Source organism: Xyrauchen texanus, chromosome 26 (assembly GCF_025860055.1).
Source record: "Xyrauchen texanus isolate HMW12.3.18 chromosome 26, RBS_HiC_50CHRs, whole genome shotgun sequence".
NCBI classification, from domain to species: domain Eukaryota; kingdom Metazoa; phylum Chordata; class Actinopteri; order Cypriniformes; family Catostomidae; genus Xyrauchen; species Xyrauchen texanus.
In genome coordinates this window covers 33,297,583-33,323,914 of record NC_068301.1, presented here as the reverse complement: position 1 = coordinate 33,323,914, position 26,332 = coordinate 33,297,583, and the positions used below count along the sequence as shown (strand labels likewise).

At 36.7% G+C, this 26,332-nt stretch overlaps 1 protein-coding gene across 1 annotated transcript in view; it reads left to right on the top strand.

Moving 5' to 3' along the window:
* Positions 1 to 26,081, top strand: part of LOC127619530 (endonuclease/exonuclease/phosphatase family domain-containing protein 1-like) — a 43,439-nt gene extending 17,358 nt beyond the window's left edge. The window contains exons 3-7 of the mRNA XM_052092373.1: positions 16,582 to 16,692; positions 21,040 to 21,168; positions 21,410 to 21,548; positions 24,952 to 25,146; positions 25,605 to 26,081. Of these exons, the coding sequence (XP_051948333.1) occupies positions 16,582 to 16,692; positions 21,040 to 21,168; positions 21,410 to 21,548; positions 24,952 to 25,146; positions 25,605 to 25,801 (771 nt within the window). The 3' untranslated portion in view covers positions 25,802 to 26,081. The remainder of the gene's footprint in view (positions 1 to 16,581; positions 16,693 to 21,039; positions 21,169 to 21,409; positions 21,549 to 24,951; positions 25,147 to 25,604) is intronic.
* The last annotated feature ends 251 nt before the right edge of the window (positions 26,082 to 26,332 follow it).

The window sequence follows — 26,332 nt, the reverse complement described above, 5'->3', positions numbered from 1 at the left end:
TCCTCATGACCATGTACATGCAGTGTGGTGTTTCTGTGTGTGTTTGAGGTCTCCCTCTGTGCATTCTGATTCTTGGAATAGACAAGTAAAGTAGGTTAATGGAGCAGCAGTATGTCAGTGAGCAGAACCAACCCATATTTCTACCTTCTCTTCCACTCTTACTCTTGGGAAGCACCCAATAGGTTCTGAAAAAACATATTATTTACAAATAAAATAATAATAAATTATGTGAATGTATTGCTATGAATTTGATTTGTAATAGGCTATATTTAAATGGCTTCTCCAGTATCATCTGAGTTCATCATCATCAGAATGCTATACTGAGCAGTTTTGGCTGCACGAGAGGGACCTACACAATATTAGGCAGGTGGTTTTAATATTGTGGCTGATCGGTGTATGAGCAATGAACCTGATCACCATTGAGCCCTTGACCTCCATGGGAATTGTCCCTTTAATTAGTGTGCTTTAATTTGCTTTGGATAAAAATGTCTGCTTATTGATACTTTCAGTTCTCTATTTGCATTCTGTTGTGCATCCCTGTGCTCTTTCACTGTTTCTTCTTGACTCCATTACTGTGTAACTGGGAGTCATATGGGGCACGAAGGAGTGATTTTAACACTGCTGTCCACTCGCAATGTTCTGCTGCTGTGAACCCGTCATGCCGTTTTTTTCCTCTAGACTTCTTTCGCAAGGGCTGACTGGACAGACAGAGATGGAATGGCATGCTGCTTTGACTTTTGGCCCAGAATTAAAGAGCATGTCTCTCTGGACTCTTGCTAAAGTCTGTCAATGGGACAGTTTAGACATTTCAACCCAATCATTCTCCTTTCTCTTGCGTTTCATGGAAATATGGCACCAGTTGATGCTGTGAGATCAATTACAGGAAATAAACTAGTTGTAAATGATTTGAGTCAGTCCTTTAAGACATCTGAGCTGAAAGATGCAAGTTAAAACCATCAAAGGAATAGTTCACCATGTAATTATTTACTCACCCGTATGCTGTTATTTTGTTTGTGGAACATGACAGAATCTTTGAGGGATCTTCACACAACTCTTTTCCAAACAATGACAGTTCTTTGTGACCAAATGTGTCAAACTCCAAAAAAAGAAGCAAAAAACCCCATGAAAGCACCATAAACATAGTCCTTATGGCTTGTGTGCTATATTATAAATCTTCAAAGCATTGTTTTGGTGTCATATTGATGCCATCAGTAAGTGGAAAAATTTACATTTTAAATATGCTGATTGGGTTGATTTTGTCACCTTTTAGAAGTACATTAGCATACTGGCCTGCAAAGGCAAAACACAGTAACTACACATTTTTGCCAAAAGTGAGTTATGTAATTTGTCCTGTGACAGATGGGTTTGGATCAACTATGCTCATACAGAGAAAACAATGTGAGACTATTTTATTATCCTCAGTTGCCTGGACAATAAAAAAAAAACATTAAAGCTATTTATAATTTTTTTTTGGTCAGTTTCAGTGTTTGCATAGTTACTGGGTCAATGACGTTACATTTAGAATGTATAAATTTTTTTTACTAATATATATATATATATATATATATATATATATATACACTCACCTAAAGGATTATTAGGAACACCTGTTCAATTTCTCATTAATGCAATTATCTAATCAACCAATCACATGGCAGTTGCTTCAATGCATTTAGGGGTGTGGTCCTGGTCAAGACAATCTCCTGAACTCCAAACTGAATGTCAGAATGGGAAAGAAAGGTGATTTAAGCAATTTTGAGCGTGGCATGGTTGTTGGTGCCAGACGGGCCGGTCTGAGTATTTCACAATCTGCTCAGTTACTGGGATTTTCACGCACAACCATTTCTAGGGTTTACAAAGAATGGTGTGAAAAGGGAAAACATCCAGTATGCGGCAGTCCTGTGGGCTGAAAATGCCTTGTTGATGCTAGAGGTCAGAGGAGAATGGGCCGACTGATTCAAGCTGATAGAAGAGCAACTTTGCCTGAAATAACCACTCGTTACAACCGAGGTATGCAGCAAAGCATTTGTGAAGCCACAACACGCACAACCTTGAGGCGGATGGGCTACAACAGCAGAAGACCCCACCGGGTACCACTCATCTCCACTACAAATAGGAAAAAGAGGCTACAATTTGCAAGAGCTCACCAAAATTGTACAGTTGAAGACTGGAAAAATGTTGCCTGGTCTGATGAGTCTCGATTTCTGTTGAGACATTCAGATGGTGGAGTCAGAATTTGGCGTAAACAGAATGAGAACATGGATCCATCATGCCTTGTTACCACTGTGCAGGCTGGTGGTGGTGGTGTAATGGTGTGGGGGATGTTTTCTTGGCACACTTTAGGCCCCTTAGTGCCAATTGGGCATCGTTTAAATGCCACGGCCTACCTGAGCATTGTTTCTGACCATGTCCATCCCTTTACGGCCACCATGTACCCATCCTCTGATGGCTACTTCCAGCAGGATAATGCACCATGTCACAAAGCTCGAATCATTTCAAATTGGTTTCTTGAACATGACAATGAGTTCACTGTACTAAAATGGCCCCCACAGTCACCAGATCTCAACCCCATAGAGCATCTTTGGGATGTGGTGGAACGGGAGCTTCGTGCCCTGGATGTGCATCCCACAAATCTCCATCAACTGCAAGATGCTATCCTATCAATATGGGCCAACATTTCTAAAGAATGCTTTCAGCACCTTGTTGAATCATTGCCACGTAGAATTAAGGCAGTTCTGAAGGCGATTAGAACTGCAGGATTAGATATATAATAGATATTAGGTCTGTTGATTTAACACGTTGATTCAGTGTTATTAATTTTATTAAAAATAATGCGTTAAAAAAATTCACGCAATTAATCGCAATGCCCCCGGATTGTAATAAGGAAGATTCCTGAGAAATGCAAGCTTATAGTACCACCTGTTTACTCCAGTTCTAATTTTAATATTAAACTATATTTAACTTGACACAGTGACCTAAACATTTTATGTTTATGACGCGACACACCCGAGAAGCTACACAAGCATGTCTGACGCTTGTTGAAATTGACGGGTCCTTAAACAAGCCCTCATAATAAATCTCCAACTGATTGACAAATTCACTTGTGAAATGGATTGCTGTGAACTGTATGCCAATGATTGACTTATGATCAATAATATGGTAGTAAACAATACATTGTATTCTAAAGCCATATTGTTTTATCAATGATTAACTCTTCTGCTACAAGAATGTAATGCATTATAATTATCTGAAAAAAAAAAAAATATATATATATATATATATATATATATATATATATATATATATATATATATATATATATATATATATATATATATATATATATATATATATATATATATATATAATTTTATATTTTAAGATAACCATGTATAATTATTTCATCATTATATACTGAATTATTGTTTTATGAGGGACTTTCTCAGCATATATTTGTATATGCGATTAAATGCGATTTAATCACAATTAATTAATCGGGACATCATGTAATTAATTCGATTACAAATTAAAATCGAATTTTAATTGATTGAGAGCCCTAAAATAAAATATATATATATATATATATATATATATATATATATATATATATATGCACTGGCAGCCAAAAGTTTGGAATAATATACAGATTTTGCTGTTTCTGAAAGAAATTGGTACTTTAATTCACCAAAGTGGCATTCAACTGATCACAAGGTTATAGTCAGGACATTACTGATGTAAAAAAACAGCACCATCACTATTTAAAAAAAACAAACACCTTATCCTTGAGTAATCATGTTAATTTACTATAAAATCACTTGCCATTATATCAAACACAGTTTGTTAAATGAAGCTTAACATTGTTGTAAAGGATCTCCTCCAAGGGATGACACTTGAAGCACATGCTCGGAGGTGAGGTTCTTTATTTTCTCAACTTAGACGTGCACACAGCACTTTTACAAAGACAAGTATTATTCAAACCCACACAGTAGTTCTCTAGTCAATCTCTCTCTCGATGGAGGCCCTCTGGCTGCCTTTTATGCTGCTCTCCCCGTGCTCACTGAAATTAGAGACAGGTGTTAGACATAATTTAGCTCAGGTGTAAGCGCCCTTACCGCTTTTCTCTCCCGGACGGGCTCTTGACCACGCCCCCGCTGCCACAATTGTCTTTGTGTTTATTTTTTAGTTGCCACAGTATGCAATAGACTTGCATGTCTTAAGGTCAATATTAGGTCAAAAATGGAAAAAGAAACTCTAGAAACTCGTCAGTCCATCATTGTTTTGAGGAATGAAGGATATACAAGTCTTCAAATTGCCAGAAAACTGAAGATTTCAATCAAAGTTGTACATTACAGTCTTAAAAGACAAAGGACAACTGTCTCTAACAAGGACAGAAAGAGATGTGGAAGGCCAGATGTAGAACTAAACAAGAGGATAAGTACATCAGAGTCTCTAGTTTGAGAAATAGATGCCTCACATGTCCTCAGCTGACAGCTTCATTAAATTCTACCTGCTCAACACCAGTTTCATGTACAACAGTAAACAGAAGACTCAGGGGTGCAGGCATTATGGGAATAAATTGCAAAGGAAAAAGACACTTTTGAAACAAATACAAAAAGAAAAGGTTAGAGTGGGCAAAGAAACAGACATTGGTCAACAGATAATTGGAAAAGAGTGTTATGGATCTTAACTCCATTGAGCTTTTGTGGGATCAGTTAGACTGTAAGGTGTGTGAGAAGTGCCCGACAAGACATCTATGGCAAGTGCTACAAGAAGTGTGGGGTGAAATATCACCCGAGTATCTGGACAAATTAAGAGCTAGAATGCCAAAGATCTGCAAAGCTGTCATTCCTGCACGTGGAGGATTTTTAACGAGAGATTTTTTGATGACTTTGAAGTAGGGATGCATCGATCTGAAACCTGGATCGGTATCGGATACGATACTGAAGTTTTCAGACGGATCGGGTATCGGTCCGACGAGCCCGACCGAAATCAGATAATGTGTGTTAGTCATGTTTGTTACTGTCAAGCTCAAAAAATGGCAAAAGAACCAAAAAACACAATTAAAGTAGTTCATATGACTCGTGCATTTTATTCAAAGCCACTTGAAGAAGTGCGATAGCTCTGTGAATCACAAAAGATTGTGTTTAATAAGTAAATATATAAAATGCACACGCAGCTCCAGCACATCAGTGAATGGCGCTGCTCGGTATACACACACACAGCTATTTTTAGCCTTCTCGCGGTGCGCAATATTCGAGCCCTACTCACAAACAACATCTCTGATGTAGATGCTCAAAAGTTCAGTTCACTTATAATATGCATTTAGAATGACACTGTTTTTTTTTACCAGAATTTGAATAAGAATGGAATAAAACTACTGTGACTTGGCTACAAACAGACACATACAGGACTTCCTGGAGAGTTCAGAATGTCAAAATAAAAGTGTGAGGGTTTAAAAGTTAATGGTGTCACGGAGAGTCTCACGGAGGCAGAGATAAGAACACCGTAGCAGGGTTTATTGAATATATGATTGAAACAGTGATGTAAACATTGTGAGTAAATCCAGTTGAGCAGTGGCGAACTGCAAGTGAGTAAAATCCAGACAGGGTACAGACACGATGAACAGATAACTCACAACAGTCTTGTGATACTTGCAGGCAGTAGTGAAGACACAGGTATGTTTGACATAGTAGAACGGTGTGGAGTCTCAGAGATGCTATCGATGAGAACAGAGGGAGGGGTGTGTGTGTGTGTGAGAGAGGGAGGGGGGTTATATATGCATTCCTTGATTAGCCACTAATGATATGCAGCTGCGTGTAATCAGAACTTAGGGGAGAGTGAGCACTGATGGCAGTGAGGAAGAAAGAGAGAGAGAGAGACAGGTGGATCCATGTCAAAAGGTGCACGATTGAGGTATATTACTATATAATATATTATTACTATTATATATTTTTTTACAAATTATAATAATATTTAAGTTGAATGGGTTTCAAAAATAACTGAATGTAAAGTGAGCTGATAGCTTACAACTAAATTGAACAAAAAAGTAATTTGAAAACATGTTCATTATGGAAGAGGTTTATTCTAGTCACGTCATTGACCCTACTGCATTTTAAATTTGTAGAGCACAGACATGGAAAGAGCCGCTAAACTCTTGATTTCATGGGCTCTTTAATAATGCAGTCATTGATGGCTTGTTTTGTTTATAGTTTTTGTCTTGGTTTCCATGGACACCAGTTGTGGTGTAACTGTTGCTCTACTATAATGAATATTTCCGCTGCTCCTCATGACCAAAGCGACTTCCCTCAAACATTAGAGCTGTGCGTCATCTTAGAGTTTAATAGTGGGTAAAATGGTCCTCTCATCAAAAATGCTATGATGTTTCCTTTTGAAGGCATGAACAGATGTCTTTAAAAAGTAATTTTTTGTCCCCTGCCTGTCTTTTCCTCAAACTTTCTATTTATATCTCTCAGCTCTTCTACAAACTGTCCTTCACTCGGTTCTGTGTATTTGACGTGTTTAAGTTTAGCTGCATTTTTTGGATGCAAACTTTTCTCAGTATCTAAACCACAAAAACATAATTCTTGCAGGAAACACTTCCTTGGAACCATCATGTTGTTTTGGGTGAAAGGGTTTGATTTGCAAAACTCTTATGGGTGTTCTGGGTGGTTGCCAGGACATTGCACTGCTGTTATGGATGTGTATGGATGTAAACATTACTAATAAATGTAAATGAATTGCTGAAGAGCTGTATATCAGTGATGGTTAGGCCTGTCATGATTATTTAGTAATTGTTTTATAGCCATTATTTGATCTAACTGTGATTATTTAAGATAAATGCATTTTATATTGCACTTCAAATTCCAGTCACATTATACAATCCAAAAAATAGGAATTTTAAATTTATATAATGTCTTGAATGGGCATATGTCTTATTTTTTTTAAATGTTATTGCATTATGCGAGCACTTTTCAATGAACTCTGATCATGTCACTGACTACGTTTACATACACATAAGAAAACTGTTTATTCCAGGATTTTTGCAGAAAGCGGCATTCTGAAACTTCATGTAAACACACCCATGTTCCCCCCAGAGAATGCGGCTTATGTGGTCATGTAAACACACAAGCGCCATTACATCAAGATTTTTGAAGTGTGCATGAGCGGAATCAGACTGGATGACAAACATCATAGGATGGAGCTCAACACAGTGGAAAGAATTCAACATTTCAGGGAATAAAGTGGGAAACCATACCAATTTGTACACACCGATATAAAATATCGACTACTGTGCCTCTTGTTTGCATGTATGTTCTCATGCATTGGGGGAATCCAGAAGTTTTACGTAAGGGGGAATCCCCGCTACTGCAGTGCAATTCTGCTGCATATCGCGATGGAAAGTTAAGGAAACAAACACAGCAACAACTCTGGAATATCTGGAAATAAAGCAAAGCAACAGAGAATAAAATAATGAAGTCTTCCTCAGATGCCATGTTTGTTATTTACACAAGCATTGCTGTGGTAAAAGCTGCTTACTGACCGAGCCGCATGTATATGGGAGTAAAGAGTATGCGCTTATACAGTGTGTGCAAATGTGAACGTCACTTTCTCGCAATAAACCGCTTTCTTGCACTAAGCCTCTTTCTGGTGTCCATGTAAACATAGTCACTGTGCATGTTTACATGGTCCGTTATAATTGAACTACTGCAGGTTTTTGTGTTGTTGAGCTACTGTCTTCATCTCTTGTTCCAATAATACACGAGACCATGCATAATCAAATAGCTAAAGATAGGATGTCAGCTGAGGAAGAAATGTAGATGTTTTGGGTTGACATTTTGTCGAAGAAGTCAAGTCCGTTAACTACAAGTACTTCTCAACAGCGAGACACAAACATCAGCCAACATGGAAATCTTTAGATCAGATATACGTTATCCATTGTGTTGTTAGTGATGTCCGAAGACAGAAGATGACGCAATTTGCTCCTGGATTGTTCTAACTATACAAGCTCTGCTTTGATTCTCTTGACATTATTAAAAAAAACTCTGCATAAAACATAATAATAACGTTAAGACTGAGAAAATTTTTCATGAATAAATAGATGATTAAGAAAATATATGGTTTGTCTATATTTTCCTAGTGATCGCTGGTATTTTTATAGGTTTTTTTGTCTGTTTACTGTCATTTGCTTCAGGCTGCATATTCAATAAAAATCATGCTTTCTGCCTCATTCTATATATGGAATCCACATGAGATAAGTACAACAAGCTATTATAACCGCTCTATGATATTTGAAAGTAAGAAATATGCAGTAGATAATGTGTAATTTGTCATGTTTTCCATATTGATTTCATGATGCTAATGCTAGCATGCTAAACAGCTAATGCCATAGTATGCATAATATGTTACCCTCTTTTATTGTATTTTATGATGGAATTTGTGAAATTAGTCCACATAAGATCTTTTTTTTTTTTTTTTAAATACTTGTTTATTAAAGAAAGACATTTGATGCCACTGCAAGGAAGATCAGTGTTTGGTGATACACGGCATGCAGAACTATTAGGCAGTTAGTATTTCTCATTATTAATTTTTATGGTTAATCAGATACAGTGCTGTCAGTAATCACGAAAACTTTATTTTGTATTTAAAGCTGCACTATGTACATTTGTTTGGTTACAATTAACAAAAATGTATTATTGAGTGAGTATATAAAAATCCATGTTCAAAACTATGCCCTTGTCTTGCCCCTATTCACTACAGTAAGCCTACAATTCGTAATTCGTCGTTGTGTTTACATCAAATCCATAAACCGAGAAAGAAGCCGTGTGTCGAGAAGCGGGACGTGAGAGCGACAGCTGTTCGGTCAGTCCAGTCGTGGTTTCAGGGGTCGGGAGACTCAGGACAGCAGTGGCATGAAATCACTCTCCTAATGGATTGAACTTTTTTTACTGTTTGGCAAAGTTGTTAACCAGCACAGAACAATACTAGTTTATTAATATAACCGAACTGACACCCGCAAATCTTCAGGCCTCACAACTGCATTCTTGGCAAACCTGTGCTTTGTGAACGGAACCGTACCGGACAACTAGTTATGTAATGTGAAAGCCACGATGCACTGTACATGAGCGTGTCTCATGTTAATCATAAGAGGTTTCGTTAACTCACAGAGATGGATATATGAGCTGAATGTCATCGCAGATCCAGCATTATTTCACCGTCGCTGCGAGCCGTGCGACAATTGCTTCGCTCTTAAATCCGCTGTCGGTTAATTATAATCTGATGAATAAACTCGCACCTCATTTGGACTATTTTGATTTAATATCGCGCCGTCAATTGCGATAAGACATGCCGATGTTATGGACGTCGCCATCTTTGATATTTATGCTACTCACTGTCACTATGGTTACAGCTGTTAGAAAACAGGCTTGACAAAACATGATCGTTCATACAGACAATATTAAAGCCGCTATTGTAAGCTGCTGTATGAACAGGACATTTAAAGACTCACACCAGTAAGTTAATGTGGTTGTCAATCCTTAACACTGACTGTGTGAACGTAGCCAGAGTTTGCAATGCATAGACCTACTATTGTAGTATGACGGCTGTGGAATGTAATATAAAAATAGTGTCTCTTCAGTTGGACTCATATAAGCCATTTTTCACCTCTTAATATGAAATTTGTACAATACACACATTATGTATTCTGTAGTGGATAAAACACTTTAATAATCATATTAATATATAATTAAGAATGTTGCTTGTCTTCCTCAAAGTAAGCAATATATCGGTTATACAATTTTGATCAAATAACATAATATCAACATGTAAATAGCTCGCAGTGTCTCCACTCTGCAGGTGATCTCTGAGTCCTGAACCATGAGATTCATATGCCATAAGAGCAGTGGTGAATCGCAACAGACATGAAGTGTTCCTCCGCAAGTAACTTGCAGTTTATGCTTTAACCGCTAGAGAACCAAAAGTTACATAGTTCAGCTTTAATAAATAAATAAAGACGTAATAACTTTATTTTTGAGCCCACCACCTTTCAGCCTTCCAAAGCTCTCACAGTGGGTGGTAAAGTCTTCGAAGGGAATAGAGCATAGATATGATCTCTTCTGAATGAAATGCACACATGTGGTGATGTTGTTGTTGCTTCTCTTCTTCTCTGGTAATTAAATACACATCGTGCGGCACCTCTGTTTTTCAGAGCATGCACAACACAGAGGAATATTGTGGACTGATTGTCACGTTTACATACTGGATGGAACTGATCTAAAATCACATCATCTAGGGCTGTAAGCTCACTTTTGAAAAATCCAGACTGGTGCGATTTTCAGTCAGACTAACGTGTTTACATGACATTATATAAAGATTATTTACTGCTTTAGTCTGACTGAAATCAGACTTTTAAAGTGCATGTAAACATGCTTATTGATTTGCACCACAGACCGCACTCAGAACAGCTCCCGAAGAGCATGTGAAAATGAACTGCTTCTGACACGTGTCCTAACCAGATGCGACGTGACATGCAATAAAAGGTGTCTTGTCCAGGTTAATCAGAGTTTAGCCAAACCAAATATTTTTATATTGCATATTATATTATATTATATTTAGGGCTGTTGATTTAACGTGTTAATTCGGTGCAATTAATTATATAAAAAATGCAGGTATCTCCTGAACTCCTCACATGCGTTCTCATCCATTGCTGTTGTTTCCACCTTCGTCTCCTGTTGTTTAGCGGTGTTTACATCATCTTCCATCAGTTCTATCTGACAGCAACGGCTCAACAGTGAGTGTTGCCACCATGTGGACCCACTATTTAATGGAAATAATTCCAGGCTTGTGAAAACTGCATGTTCAGAGTATGTGTGGTTAAAAAATCGGGCCACACACATTAGGATGCAGACACCTAGCGCTCGCTTCTGACCGAAGTAAATATTGGGCTGGAGACAGAAACACAATGGGATGCCACAGAAATTACGATGCTTCACTCCAGTGGGACATGTTATTGCAGCTTATCACAATACCCATCTGGATTTGTTTTGTACAAAAGATTACAGTAAAGAGGTCATTTGATCATTGACATGGAATTGCTGTTGTGTGTGTTTGTGGCTTATAAGTAAAGTCCCCTAGTGTAATATCCCCTGACACATCGCAAAGATTCCGCCATAATCCAAACAGTGTTTAGAACTCACACAGATGAATAACATTTCAGAACCAATGTCATATTGGAAAATGCGTTAAAGAAGAATGTTACATGTTAAACATTTTAAATAATCGCATGCATTATTAATTTAACCAGCTCTAAATAATATATTATATGCCTTTTCTATTTTGTATTTATTTATTACAGTTAGTAAAAGTATGCAACACTCTCAGCATAGCTTTGTGTCCAGATCACCCATATAGGGTTTATTTTCACCCATATAGGGTCCACTGCCTTTATGTGTGTGGGAATCTATTATTGTCAGCTCTGGTTGTAAATTAGATTGTGTGTTTGTCAGTTGATTCTCTTCAACTGGCAAGTACAATGGCAAAACTCCCTTTGGCGTCATCACTTGTATTTAATTGCAGTAAAATACTCTGCCTGCGTCATGGAAACTACTGGCCGACTGTTCATTTTCAGATTTACTAGAAGAAAAGTTTCCAGAAGTATCCGGTAATAGTTCATCCGAAAATGCAAATCCTGTCATCATTTACTTACACTCTTATTGTTCCAAACCTGTATGACTTGCTCTTTTCTGTGGAGCAAACATTGAGACATTTTGAAGAATGTCCCGTTGCATCTTTTTAATACAATGACAGTGGATACTGACTCCACTTTCTGCTTCAAAAAGAATACAAAAATATCAAAAAAGTAGTCCATTCTACTCCAAATCTTCTCAAGGCTTTGGTAAGATTGTTCAGTTGTTCAGTGAAAATCTATACATCAGTTGCACGTTCATGAGCGCATGAGAGAATCTTGTTCACAGTGGCTCGCACTTATACCTCACGTTTACATGTACTTATAATTCTATATGACTAATTCTATATATGACTCTATATGACATTATATTTCATTGTGATTTTGATTTATGACAAAAAAAGTTGTGATGCACCAAGTACCGCTGGAATATTTACCATTATCTTTTATTGAAGTGGACAGATGCAAAATGCTGCATTTTGAGACTATATACAGTAGGTTATGATTTCATGTTTTAAAAAAAGGGAACACTTTAATGCTCCCTTGGTTAAGGGTTTATAAAGGGGTTAATTATTGACTAATAAGTAATTAAGAAACGTATAATAAATCATTTATATGCAGTTACAAACAAGCATAAAAATGGCAACTTCCATCCAATACTTGCCAAAGTATTAACTTACATGTTATAAATGCATTATAAATACACTTATTCATACTTATTTTAAGAATATGCATTTCAAAAATATTGATTTATGTCATGATGCAGGAAAATAGGCTATTATATACGTCATTTTGCTACAGTCTGCTTTGTGTTCATATTCATTACTGTAATGTCTGGACTCACTTGTGTTGTCACTTTCCTTGTCACATTGAAGTCAAAAGAATAGTTTTACCTAGTCCCTAAAGTCCTCTGCAAAAACACTTCACAGGTCATAATGCTCATTCACATCATGTATTATCTCCGTTGACAACTCATTAGGTTTTGGAGCAGAGCATTTAATAGTCTGTGTTGATCGCCGAAATGGAGCCCTGACCACATTCTTCAAGTGCTCTAAAGATCAGCTGATGATAGAGATCAGTGTGTTCCGTGTAGGGGTGGCTCCTGCCTCTTGTCTCCTGGTCTCCACTGCAGGAAACTCACCCCCTCTTGCTGTCGGTTAATTTTAGAAGCTAACTGGGAGGAGGGTGGGGGGTCTCGGCTCTGAGGTAATGGGAATGTCAGATGTAGTTATCAGATTTCCCAGCTCCTGTGAACCTGCTCACACTTAATGTGTTCCTGAAACATTCAAGGATCTATTTACAAACAGAATTCTGGTTTCTCTGATGATCTAGTTGTTGGTATTATATCATGTGTTTACAGATCACATAAAATAATTACCTACGACTCTATTTTGATTAATGATAAGGTTAGGGATTTGAACAACCCTTAGTATTTGTCCTATACCATTTGTGTTACGGACATGAATCAAACTGTGTGGCTTGTTGAGGAGAGGTGTGCTATAAGTGATCTGATTTAAAAAATCCTATAGACTTCCATTAAAGGAGGGAAACTAGACATATTTACGTATCAGAAAATCATAGCGACTAGGGGCTGGGCTTTTTTGGACTTGGGCAAGCAAACAACCACCTTCAGTTGAACACCCTAGCAACCACTTTGAAATACACTGGTGACCACTCAGCTCACCCTTGCTACATCATAGCTATGGGCTAACAACCACTCAGAAAATCTAAGCAACCACATTGCAGCACCCTGGCAACCATCCAAAACACCCAAGCATTGTGGTGGCAAGTTGTACACCACTCACATCTTTTTTTTTTTTTCAGAAAAAGTTCAAATATATTTCATGTATACAACCTGTGCATGACTACGTGAAATCAGGAGATAAACAAGTATATTTTAAAGCACAATATTGAACTCCGTGTCAGAGAGCTTTTTCTAGGTTGAAGGTCATGGCCTTTAAGCAGGCTTAAAAAAAAAAACACCACGAATGGTTGGAAACAAAACAATGGACTGTTCTAAAGTGGCCATCAATGAGTCTAGTTCTACCGTTTATCTGATTGAATATCCATAGTAGAATGGGCGAAATAGTACAAATTTACTTTTCAATCTGATACCAGGTACTTTCAAGGCCTATGTCACAATACCGATACCTCTATTAAATGTCATAAATGTCATAAATGTCATGATAAAATTGGTCATTTTAAATCTATATTTTTTAGGGGTTATTTTAGCTTCTGCTGTAGCCCATCCATCTCAGTGTTCGACGAGTTGTGTGTTCAGAAATTCTTTTCTGCATAGCACTGTTGTAATGTGTTTATTTGGGTTACTGTTACCTTCCTGTTAACTTAAACAGTCTGGCCATTTTTTACCGATTCTGATGGTTGATGTGAACATTAACTGAAGCTCCAGAACCATATCTGCATGATTTTAACATTACACTGCTGCCTATAATCTGCCTATAGGCTGATTAAATAATCACATGAATAAGTAGATGTATTGGTGTAGATGTAATAAAGTGGCCGTTGAGTGTATATGCACATTGTACAGTATGTTTCACAGCAGGGGCATTTGGCCGTTTTTTTTCTTTAGGGTGCCAAAAATTGCCTGCTTGCATGTGAAGCAATTGAGACTGAAACAACCAGTTACGGTTAGTTTTGTTGTTACATGCATCGTGTTCCTACAGTAATAGACCTGTGTGCAACACAGTCTCTTTTAAATGGTCCGCATATCAGAGCTTGTCTAATAATAAAAAGATAAAATGATAATGGCAAATATTAATAAAACATTTACCGTCTGCTGATATGCACATATCTCGTTTAAACAAATGTAATAAACAAACCTCACAAAACTTGGGCAGATCCAGCATCTTGTGGAGCACTCATTTATCTTTCTCTAAAGCATGTATTCTATCAGCTTCTCCTCAGCAGTTCCCTGTAACTTTTAACTGTCTTGTCTAATGATAAGAAGTCAAATATCAATAAAACTAATATCATATATACAGTTTGCAAATATGCAGAAATCTCATTCCGATTCACGAAAAACCAATGTTTTCTTACCGTCAAGCGCTCATCTAATATCTTCCTATGAAGTGCGTATTCCATCAGCCAGAATCATGATGGTCAGTGATAACAATCAAAGCAGGCGATCCAGGCTGTTTAAACTTTCAGGAGATTGCTGCTGCTCACTGGATCCGCATGAGCGTGTGAGTGCAACCGAAGTCTTTCTAGCAAGTCAGTTCACTGTCGGCCGTGTTTGGAACGCTCGCGGAAGGCTATTTCCAGTCACGACAGAGCAGCTCCTATCTACTTAAATAGGAAAGAACGAAATCTCCAAAAAGGTTGGTCAAGATTACGATCAAAGAACATATTTCAAATCAACAGTAAACTCTGACAACACTGGTATCATAAATGGTTCTTTTTTTACCTTTTAAATCCTAGCCTTTATAGCTAATGCACATGCACGTTTTCGAGATGATTGACAGGCGAGTTCTGTATCCTAAAGGTTATTGGCACGTTTACTTGTAAGGCGGGAATTCCTTTCTACATCCGTTGACTGCAGTTGGGTGTTCTAATTTCTCCCATTAATTTTAATAGAAGTGGCCCATCTCTGCTAAATAGACTCTGGTGCAACTTGAAGGTAAAAACGCATCACGTGTGCTATAAGTAAATGTCTTATTCAGTATGCACTGTATGTACAGTTGGTTTGATTCTGTATTTTTGGAGTAAATGCAATTACTAACCTGGACATGCCATACATGGTTGCTGGACTACTGTCAGGCACGGATTTCGAAAGCAGAGGCCCCTGGGCACAAAATCTTGGGTTTCGGTCTCAAGCGGAGTCGGAGACTGTGGTGGTGGGGGGCACTTGAACAGGTGTCTGTCACTCCAGCCGGGCTGTGGTTCTCTGTCTTGTCTTGCTGGTGCTGATGCTCAGGTTCATCTGAAATAGCAAGGCTGGATGTTGTGCTAAACTCCTCTTCGCTAGCATCACCACAGGCGCCGCCAGACTCTTTATTTGCTTCGAGCCAACTTTTGAAAAAATAGAGCTGGCTGGAATATTTCTCCTAATTAAATCCTCTCTGCTATCCTTCTCCCTTTTAGCGTTCCGTTTTGTCCACCGCTCCACCGTTTTTTATCCATGTTGTTTGTTTTTTCGATGTCCTCAATTCTCTTTTTTTCCCACACTATCTTCTACTGCCGGTCTTGCCGCTATCAACAGTTTCCGCGGTAACCTGACTCATTGTCATCATCAGACACAGCCGACACAGCCAAAAAACTGATCATGATACTTTTTTGAGTGCAAATAAATTATTGTTAACACACAAACACACACTCATTAATTAATTTTATTTTAATTTAATTTTCAATAATAATAAAAAAAAGGATGAGGCCACACAGTTAGTGGGGTCTTGGAGGCCCCCAGGCCCCCAATCGGCCCAGTGGTAAATCCGGCCTTGACTACTGTGTGTACTCTTATTTCCTTCTTTCTAATATATTAACAAATTCATGTGCAAATAAATTACTAAAATTTGATGACTAAACAGAAATCAGAAGAAACTGCTATCTGCCATTTAAAATACAATGTATTTTTTTGATTACTTTTTTACAAAGTAAAAGTTTTGTGTGAAATTGTGTAAATTTAGTGCTAAATAAGAGTTTATTATTATTTATTGTTTTCACACAATTTATTGTTTATTATTATCTGTTTGTAACATGATTCAGTATTTGGTCCACTGCAAATGAAATAAATACATAGGTGTATAGCAAAAGATGCTTTAATTTCAAAGAGTTCAGGAAAACATTTAGCATTATGTGCAAAATGGAAGAAATGTTGCATTATGTGAAAAAACAAAGGTGCCACGTATTCACTGCTGATCAGCTGTACTTTGTGTTTGTGTCAGTTCTGTGTAGAGCTGAATCAGCCCACCCTCTCCAGTGTACGCAAATGGAAGAGTGCCAGAGGCTTGTGGAAATGTGCTGTTTCAGAGAAACCAACCGGACTGTCCAGTAATGTGAGTTTGATTTATATTTTATATTTTAGCTCTAGTAACACACACACACACACACACACACACACACACACACACAGAGTAGTCATGCTCTTATGCATTCATAATTCTCTAAAATGTGCACTCTACTACATTACATTATGTAGGGTGAATGTGAACCAATCAAGTACACCGATGGGATGCATGGTGCCAGACATGCTGGTTTGAGTATTTCTGTAACTGCTGATCTCCTGGGATTTTCACACACAATAGTCTCTAGAATTTAATCAGAAACAAAAAACATCCAGTGAGTGGCAGTTCTGTAGACAGAAACGCCTTGTTGATGAGAGAGGTCAAGAATGGGCAGACTGGTTAGAATTGACAAAGTCTACGGGAACTCAGATAACCACTCTGTACAATTGTGGTGAGAAGAAAATCATCTCAGAATGCTATTCTGAGATGTGGGTTAGTGATGTTTTGGTGGCACAAGGGGGACCTCCACAATATTAGGCAGGTGGTTTTAATGTTGTGGCTGATTGGTGTTTATTCAATAACATGGGCAAGGGGATTTGTTGATCCCAAAATGCATTGCAGAGGACTAGATGCGGAGAGATTTTTATTTTTAAGTGTTATTTGATGCATTTTTAACAAGATGAAGGAAAGGGGAGACTTAAAAGTTTTTAATGTTGTTGATTCTGTTATGCTAGGTTATGATTGTGGTTAAGGTTGATGCTTTTGATTTGGTTGAGGACGGGTGCTGTATTGTTGCTTTACTTAAGGAACAATTACTACTTGGCATTAAGTATGCCATTTCTAGCTAAAAATTAGCTAACCAGCATAACCTTACAGCATAAATCAGTAATGTGACACAAAAATATTATGTAAAATGTATTAAATGAATCATGTTAGGGAAATATAAAATCACCTTTAAAAACAACTTTATTCCATTATTTTGAAATTATGTGAACAAAATATGTTAACTGACAAAGAATTAATGAGCTAAACCAAGAGGTAAAAATATGTTGATGTTAATTAATTGACCCCTTAAACTAGAAAAAGGTGCATTATTTTTGGCTGCCATTCACACATATTCTGATTGTTTTCAGAACACCCCAAATAAAAACAAAACAAATTATTCATACAAAACATTTTATATGTTTACAATCTTATGATGAACAGAAAAAAATTACAAAAATGTGTAATTCTGGTTCTTTTTCACATTATCTCCCTTTAAAATGTCTTATTTTATTCCACTAAACAGCAGCAAGCAGTAGAAAAAAATATGTTTCCTCTATCACATTCTGTCACAATATACAGATCTGAAATGTAGGTGGCACGTTAATGCAATTTAGCCCTCACAGATGTGCTCGTCCATAGACATTCAGTCTAATTTTCAGTTCACGCACCACTTACTTCCATTATTTCATTGAATATCTCGGCCTCTGAGTGGACTAGAAGCTCAATCTAGGTATAATTAGAAATCTGAGATTCTCTAATTTATGGTTGTATAAAACATTGTCAATAACATATTTTTCCAATGATTTGTTTAGCATGCTTTTTCTGCTGGACTGCATATTTTGTTTTGGACATCGAAGATATAAAATTGGATTATTCAGCCAAGCAAGCTCACAAGTAAAAAACTGCCTCATCTTGTAGAAAAATGCCTAAAGTAAGTGCCGATATAACGTTTTTTTGCTACTTTGTGCTTACAGCTGCATTGATCGGCGCATAAAAAAGACGTTTGTATATGATGTCTTACAGAAATCATATTTCACTTTGATTCTTTTGAAAATCTTTCAAATGCTATCAGTGTAACAAAATATAATATATAATAACATTCTTGAGAATGAGAGCTTTTATTTGATTTAATACTTGTCCATTTAGGTGCTATGTGAAAGACTTTTATATTCACATGAACCTCTAGGTGGTGCTAATTAGCGACATGAATGATTTCAGACCGTATTTTGTTATGTAATATAAATGCAAAATGAATTATATTCTATTAAAAGTTCAGATTCCTAAACCCATGTATCCGGTGACTTTAACGTCTTAAACATAAATTTATTTTGTGATATAGCGCCCCCCTGTGGACCCGCTGGTGCATCATTTAAGGGTTGTTTCATGTGGAACTGATGTCATGATTAATTATGATATTTTCCTGTAGTCAAGCTATGAATGAAAAAGTATGCATGTTTTTCCTGAGAATCTCACGAAACCCTGCCAAGAACACGGCCATGTCTCATTGCAAGCCGAAATAAATAAGAAATTGTATTTTGGATTAAGAAAATTCTATTGGTATTTTAAGATTTTTTGTGTTATTATTTTCAGGAAAATTAAGCAACATTTTCCCCCTCTAATTCTTACTACCATAATGTAAAAAAATATATTAATCATCCTTAATGTAACATACAACCTGAATAATATTATTTAATGTATTATGTATAAATATTTATTTAATGTATTCAGTATTTACACTTTTATGCATTAGTTGTATTTATTGTACTGTTGACTCTCAGAAAAACATTGTCATGAAAATAATGTTATGTCACAATGCAAAAATGCTCCACAAATATTCTATATTTCCTTTCTTCAGATTATAATTTCTTATTTTTTATCTTTTTTATTTTAGGGTGGAATGTGACCTGAACATTTCATCCATATGTGCCCATGTGCTTATGTTGTGTATCAATATGTGTTATTGTTTAGTATGTAGTATTGTGTGCATTTACTGTCAGCCTTACTCATCACTATATTTACTGTATTCATTTATTTAGGCTTGTACTGTAGACTGCATCCCCATTGACACCTCAGTAAACACATTCATCATATATTTGGAAAACAAATGCTATTTTAATCACACATGATGATGTCAATTTCAATAGATAAGGGATTTGAAACAGATTATCAGTGTGTACTTTCCCCTCTAGCCTCTCTTATCTGTGCTTTCATTGCACATCTAAATGGGGTATCTTCAGGCACAAAGGCTCTTCATGCAACATGTGAAACTCTCACTCACACTAAACATGAAAATCCAGTGGCCTTAAGCTAAACACGTAGTACACACAAACAGTCCACAGTTAATGCACTCTCTATCTATGCAAATATGGACTTAGTGCACCTTTGTGAAACACTTATCCTATGATATCTGGCTGCCACTTTTATGATGGGTATTATCAGCAGTCAATCCAAATAATTAAAAGGATAGGTCACCCAAAATGAAAACTGTCATTATTTACCAAAAAGTATTGTGTTCAAAACCTGTATGATTTTCATTATTCTGTACAACACAAAAGGAGATATTTAGCTAAATGTTCTGGTTGTGCTTTTCCATACAATGAATGTAACAGGGGACAGACACTCTCAAACTCCAAAAATGACTGAAAAGAACCATAAAAGTCAAATAAAGGTGGTCCATAACATTTCTGAAGCCATACAATACTTTATGTGAGAACAGACTGAAATGTAGGTAATTATTTGCTGAAAATTCACTCAAGGTTCAACAGTGCCCGGCCACTTTTTCAGCCATCTTGGTACTGGCAGTATTCTTCCCATTCTGTTTAATATAGCAATTTTATAAAATCCTTCATTAAATTTTTTTCAAGCCATGAACCAAAACAACCAGCTCAGAGGTGAAATACAATATTGCGAACCGATTTGAAGCTAGAAAATATTTGAAAATCTGACAAAACATGGAGGTACAAAAATGGTGTACTTGACGTCTTTCATGAGGGAATGATATAATGATGAAATTATCTAATTTAATTGAAAAATATCAAACGAATGACTTAGTTATTGATTATAAGTATATAATCGCCACAGAACTTATTCGCTGCACTTTGCTGCGATTCTCTGATTGGTGGTTCTCTTAGGATTATGGGTAGTGTAGATCTTCATCAGGAATTCTTCTATTAAACATTGATATAACAGACTGATGGCTTCAGCAGAAGCATATATCACCGATTAACAACCGGTAGGTGTGTCTTTAAATGTTTATAAGTTATTATTTAAAATCTATTTGCCTAAAGACAAACTGAATGGGATTTATACTTCTGGAACCGACTGTTGCACTCCATTCAGAGGATTGAAATGCATTTTTCAGTCACATGACACCAATGATGTTTGTCAAAGCTGGCACAATGTGTGTTGGCCTGGCAAGTTTGAATACACACAAGAACAAATGTAATTTCTGAGTTGCAAAGGAGGGTAACATTTTCAGTAAGTAATGATAGAACAAAAGTAATTATAATATAATAATGAATAACATAAAATGTCAGTCTGTTGGTGCATTTTGTGTAAACACAGAAGGTTTGATTTATTGGGTTAGGAATATGTTATTCTGGGCATTATTGTAATTTGACTATAATTCTGCAGGAGTACTCCGGCTTCATGTGGGACAGCTCTTCAGGAATTGATATGAAGGATGCCACCGTCTTGAAAAATTCTGTTACAAATGGTAACGGTAAACATCCCCATCCTCAGCCATACCTGGGCCGTTTTTATGTGAGTATGACTAGAATGAATAGCTAACAAGCTCAATTTACAGTATACATTTTAATGGTATGATAAACCTCCAATTCTTTTATTCAACCTGTCCAATGCAGTTTACACATACACTGTCATACTGTAAATATAATTAAGCCATCAAAACTGCTAATAAAACAGAAAATAGTGTATCTATGTTCATATTCAATATTTTGCATGGAAAGATGACTAAATCTCGCCCATGGGTTTTTATAACTAGATTGGATCATCAGAGCTCACACTGGTGAATTTGCACCTGACAGCAGCACCGTCACCTGGAGAACAAAAAGGGACAAACAGCTTGTCTAATGAGCTCAAAGCCCACAGACTGAGCACTGGTATCCAGGAGACTCTCAAAGGTCTGTTCCAACATCATACTTTGTGCATTATTGCAGAAGTTTATCTTACAGGTTACGGAGAAGCATCTTATCTGTTCAGTGTCAGTCTCGGCAAGTACCTTGGTGCTATCAGGGTGAAACGTTCTCTTTATGGTGATGTGTTTGTGCTGTACATTAGCTGATATTCTGAACACAAGTGCAGTAGGGCTGAAACGATTATTCAATGTTATCAACAACGTCAACAATAAAGAATTGTAGACAAACGTTTTCATTGTCAAATAGTCGTTTGGTCTAATTTAACATAACATGTGATCACATTAAACTGTAATGATGCAGTTTGCGCCTGACGCCGGGTTCAGATGCACTCAAAACTTTCCAAACCGCTTCAGGTGATGTAGATCGCAAAGTATGAGAGAATTATAATGCAAAAATACAAAATAAGAGTTATACAGGAGCACTCTTGTTGTGGAATAAGTGGAGCCTGAGCATCTTTAAAGGAAACATCTTTAATGCGTTATAGCTTTATTAAAGTTAAAATAATAAGGAAGCTGGTCATGTAAATAACTACAAACTCAAAAACTGCCAATTCTTTCTGCAGTCAGCGCCTCTTCTATGAGTTGCGCAAAGTGTCCCGATCTTTTGGAGAGATTTAAACTGTATTCGGCTGATGCACAGTCACGGGGACGCTCATCCCGCGAGTGCACTTGCTGCAGCTAGATTATAACATGATGACTCACGACTTAATGAATCATAATACATGTCACTGTGTGTTTCATATCGTGAAGAAAATTGGCAATATACAGCTTTATTAATAAGAGATTTTGTTTAGTGAGTTAAAGATGGACTGAAGTGAACAGAAAGGTGAGAGGAAATCTTCATTCCATTATACACTGCAACAAAATACGTTTATGTTTAAAACTGAAATGTCCAGATCACATTTCGGAAAATACAGATATATATATATATATATATATATATATATAATATAATACATATACATATATATATATATATATATATATATATATAATAAAAACATATTTTAAACATATATTTTCCCTGAGGAATACAAAGCCTATGCGACATTATTTCCATGACAATTAAATACATTTAGTATATTTTCCACCCAAACTATCTTTACCTTAATGCATCCAGACGTTTTATGTTTGCGATATTTCATTCTTATTATTTTCAACTGTGATTTTCATTTATTCATTGCTGCAATATACACATTTTTCAATGTTTTACAGTAAAAATGACTGTAAATTGATCATTTTTAGCTTCAATCTGTATTTTTACTGAAATGAATATTCACCCTAAAATGAAAATTCTCTCATCATTTACTCACTCTCATGCCATCCCAGATGTGAATGCTTTTCTGTCTTCTGTTGAACACAAATGAAGATTTTTAGAGGAATATTTCAGCTCTGCAGGTCCACACAATGCAAGTGAATTGTGCCAGAACTTTGAAGCTCCAAAAAGCATATAATGGCATTATATAAGTAATCCATTTGTGGTTTAATCCATGTCTTCAGAAGTGATGTGATAGGTGTGGGTGAGAAACAGATAAAAATGTAAGTCCTTTTTACTATTTTACTTGTGGTTGACAGAAATCCCTTGTTCCCCTGTGTATAGTGCTTTGATTGTAGTGTCAGAAAAGTGCTGGATAAATTAGGGGTGTAACGGTTCACTCTTCCCACGGATCAGTTCGTTTCACAATTCTTTAAACTATGCCTGAATCAAGAAAAGTTACGATTGAAAGATATATGCAAAACAGTTTGTTTCCTTAAAAATGTAGCTAAAAGTACTGTTCTTAAGTGTTAAATGATCCAATAGAGATGTACTGGGGCCATAAACAGCCCAGAACAGTGCAATGGTGAAACCAAATGGAAATATTAGCAAACTGAAAATATGGAATTATGTTCGATACATGTGCTTCTTACACACTGTCACTGATTACATGCATTTCAAATATTATAAATTGTATTTTTCTAAGATAATATCTAAATATTCTTTCAAAAAAGACTACTTAATGGAAGTGCATATTTATCCAGTTAAATAATAATCATTTACTGATGAAATCAAACTAGACATGACATTTGACAATATGATTATATTCCCCTATAGCATTATTATACATAATATTCAGCATTATATATAGAAGATTAATATGGCGCTGTCAAAGCAGATCCATCTTGCACTTCTATCCCTTGCGCTGAAAAGGTGCATCTCCCTCTCCCGCTCCTGGTTTCACTTTCAGCCGAACTCATCGTGCAACACCTGTGGCTTCTAGTATGCAATCGTATTTTAGAGCCCCTTGTGCTAATGAAGCGATTCTATTTGTATGCCCGAGTTACGTAGGCGTTGGACATTATATGTGTACTGGATAGAACAGCTGCTAAAAAATGAATAATTCTTTAAACTGTCCAATCTCCACAATGTGCATCATCAAATTTTTGAACTGGGATGCATCGTGCCACAATAAACCGTTACACTCCTAATATAAATGTATCATTCGTACATTCATCCATAAATCTACACTTTCACAAGCCCTTCCTACACACATCCACAAGAAGAAGGTCTTTCTTCTTGCATATTGCCACCTACTTGTGAGGGAGGAGAAAGAAAAGAAGGGAGGGATAAAGTAAAGGAAAAGAATAATAAATCATGTTTACACAACATTCCAGTGGGTGGCGATATGCACGAAGAATGTGAATCTGCAAAAAACAGAAGAACTCTCTTGAATGTGTCTCTTGAGGATGGGTTGAAAGTAGATTTATAGTTAAAAAGGATTTAAATATTGATCTGTTTTTCACTCACACCTATCATATCACTTCTGAAGACATGGATTAAACCACTGGAGTCTTATGGATTACTTTTATGCTGCCTTTATGTGCTTCTTGGAGCTTCAAAGTTTTGATCACCATTCACTTGCACTGTATGGACCTACAGAGCTGAAATATTCTTCAAACATCTTAGTTTGTGTTCAGCAGAAGAAAGACAGATAAACACATTTGAGATGGCATAAGGGTGAGTAAATGATGAGAGAATTTCCATTTTTGGGTGAACTATCCCTGGAAGTACTGCTGTAGAACATTTTTGCAAGGTAATTACAATTGGGAGGAAAATTTGCTTGTCATGAAAATGTCAAATTGCAAAAAAACAAACAAATATATTGGTCCTAAAATACTGTTTACTTTAAGCAAAATATAATTTCTTATTTCTTTCTTTTGATTTAAAATCGTTAAATGCCACCTGGACATGTTCTTGACAGGTTTCGTGAGATTCACCCTTCTGTTTCTCTTCTTGATTTTAGGGACATGTGTTGTCTCCTCAACTTTCATTTTGAGTGTGTGCAATCATCATTTTTTAGATGCATTTAATGAGATCAGCTCTTGGTTCTCTGTTGGTGGTGTTCATGTAGGTGAGAGAGAGTTGCTGGTGCTCGGGCACTTTGGCATGGCTCCTGACAGCCCTGAGATGGAGTGCCTCAAGAAAGAAAAACTGACTGCCCTCCTCTCACCATCTGTCTTTACAAACATCAGCACCCGAACCCCACAAGGTTCCCGCAGTCTGGACAACATCTGGGCCAGCCGCTCCCTCAAAAAGATCTACACGGGTGGGTTTGTGTGGGACTTAAGAGAATAGTTCACTCAAGAATTACAATTCTGTCATTATTTACTCACCCGCATGCTGTTCCAAACCTGTATGCTGTTAGAAAGGACAACAAAAACACCATAAATGTATAATTAAAGTAGAACTAATGACTCATGCACTATATTCCATGTCTTCTAAAGCCATACAATAGCTTTATGCGAGGAACAGTCTTAAATTTAAGTTGTTATTCACTAAAAATATTCCCTTCCTTTATAGCTCTCCAGCTTTGCCGTTAGCTATATCATGCCAGGTTTGACATTTGATCACAACATGTGTGAAAAACATACAAAAGTGTGAGTAAATAATGGCATGACTTTTCCTTTAATATACAGCTTTTTCGACATGACAGGTTAGTAGTTTAAATTGAACTTAGGTTAAAGCTTCTAAACACAGTATTTGTGTTCGTGCTGCCCCCGTCAGGTCATTGCTCAGTGGTGCGGGAGGGATTAACTAATCCCTGGATTCCTGATAACTGGTCGTGGGGTGGCGTGGCATCCGAGCACTGCCCTATAGTGGCAGAATTCTTCGTAGACATCATCCTGAAGAAGCGTCTGTACAATGGGAATGGAGTGGCGGTGGTGGAGAGAGAAGACATCATGCCCAAACATGAGCGGTGACCATTTGCATGGTCATTATAGAGCAGGTCAATATGAATGAATAATGGCTGGACTAATATAATGACTGACTGAACATATGGAAGTGCACCATGATTGCCTTTTGTATTTTATTTTGTTAAATGTACAGTCGAGTTTATAAAGCAACAAAAATTGGATTTTGATGTAGAGTGATGAAAAAGAGAGATATTTAATCAGATTTATTAAACATGAAAATAAAACAAAAAAGAAAGAAATGGTGTGCCAAAGCTCTTTAAGAGCATACAATAAATCTAAATTTACAACCTGAGTTTGTGTCATGCTGTTCTTTAAGCAAAGGACCATTAGTATGTGTGCATTTTATACAGCATACAAGTTTTCCATATGCATGGTATATACCTGGATGACCATGTATTTTTACTCTATTATGACATTATCAGTCACACCCTACCTGTCTTTAGACCGTATCTCAATACGCATCTCACTAGTTTTCAGCATCTCTAGTCATAAGCGCTGTGTTTTTGGTACATTGTGACTTCCCCCTACTGCTGCAGA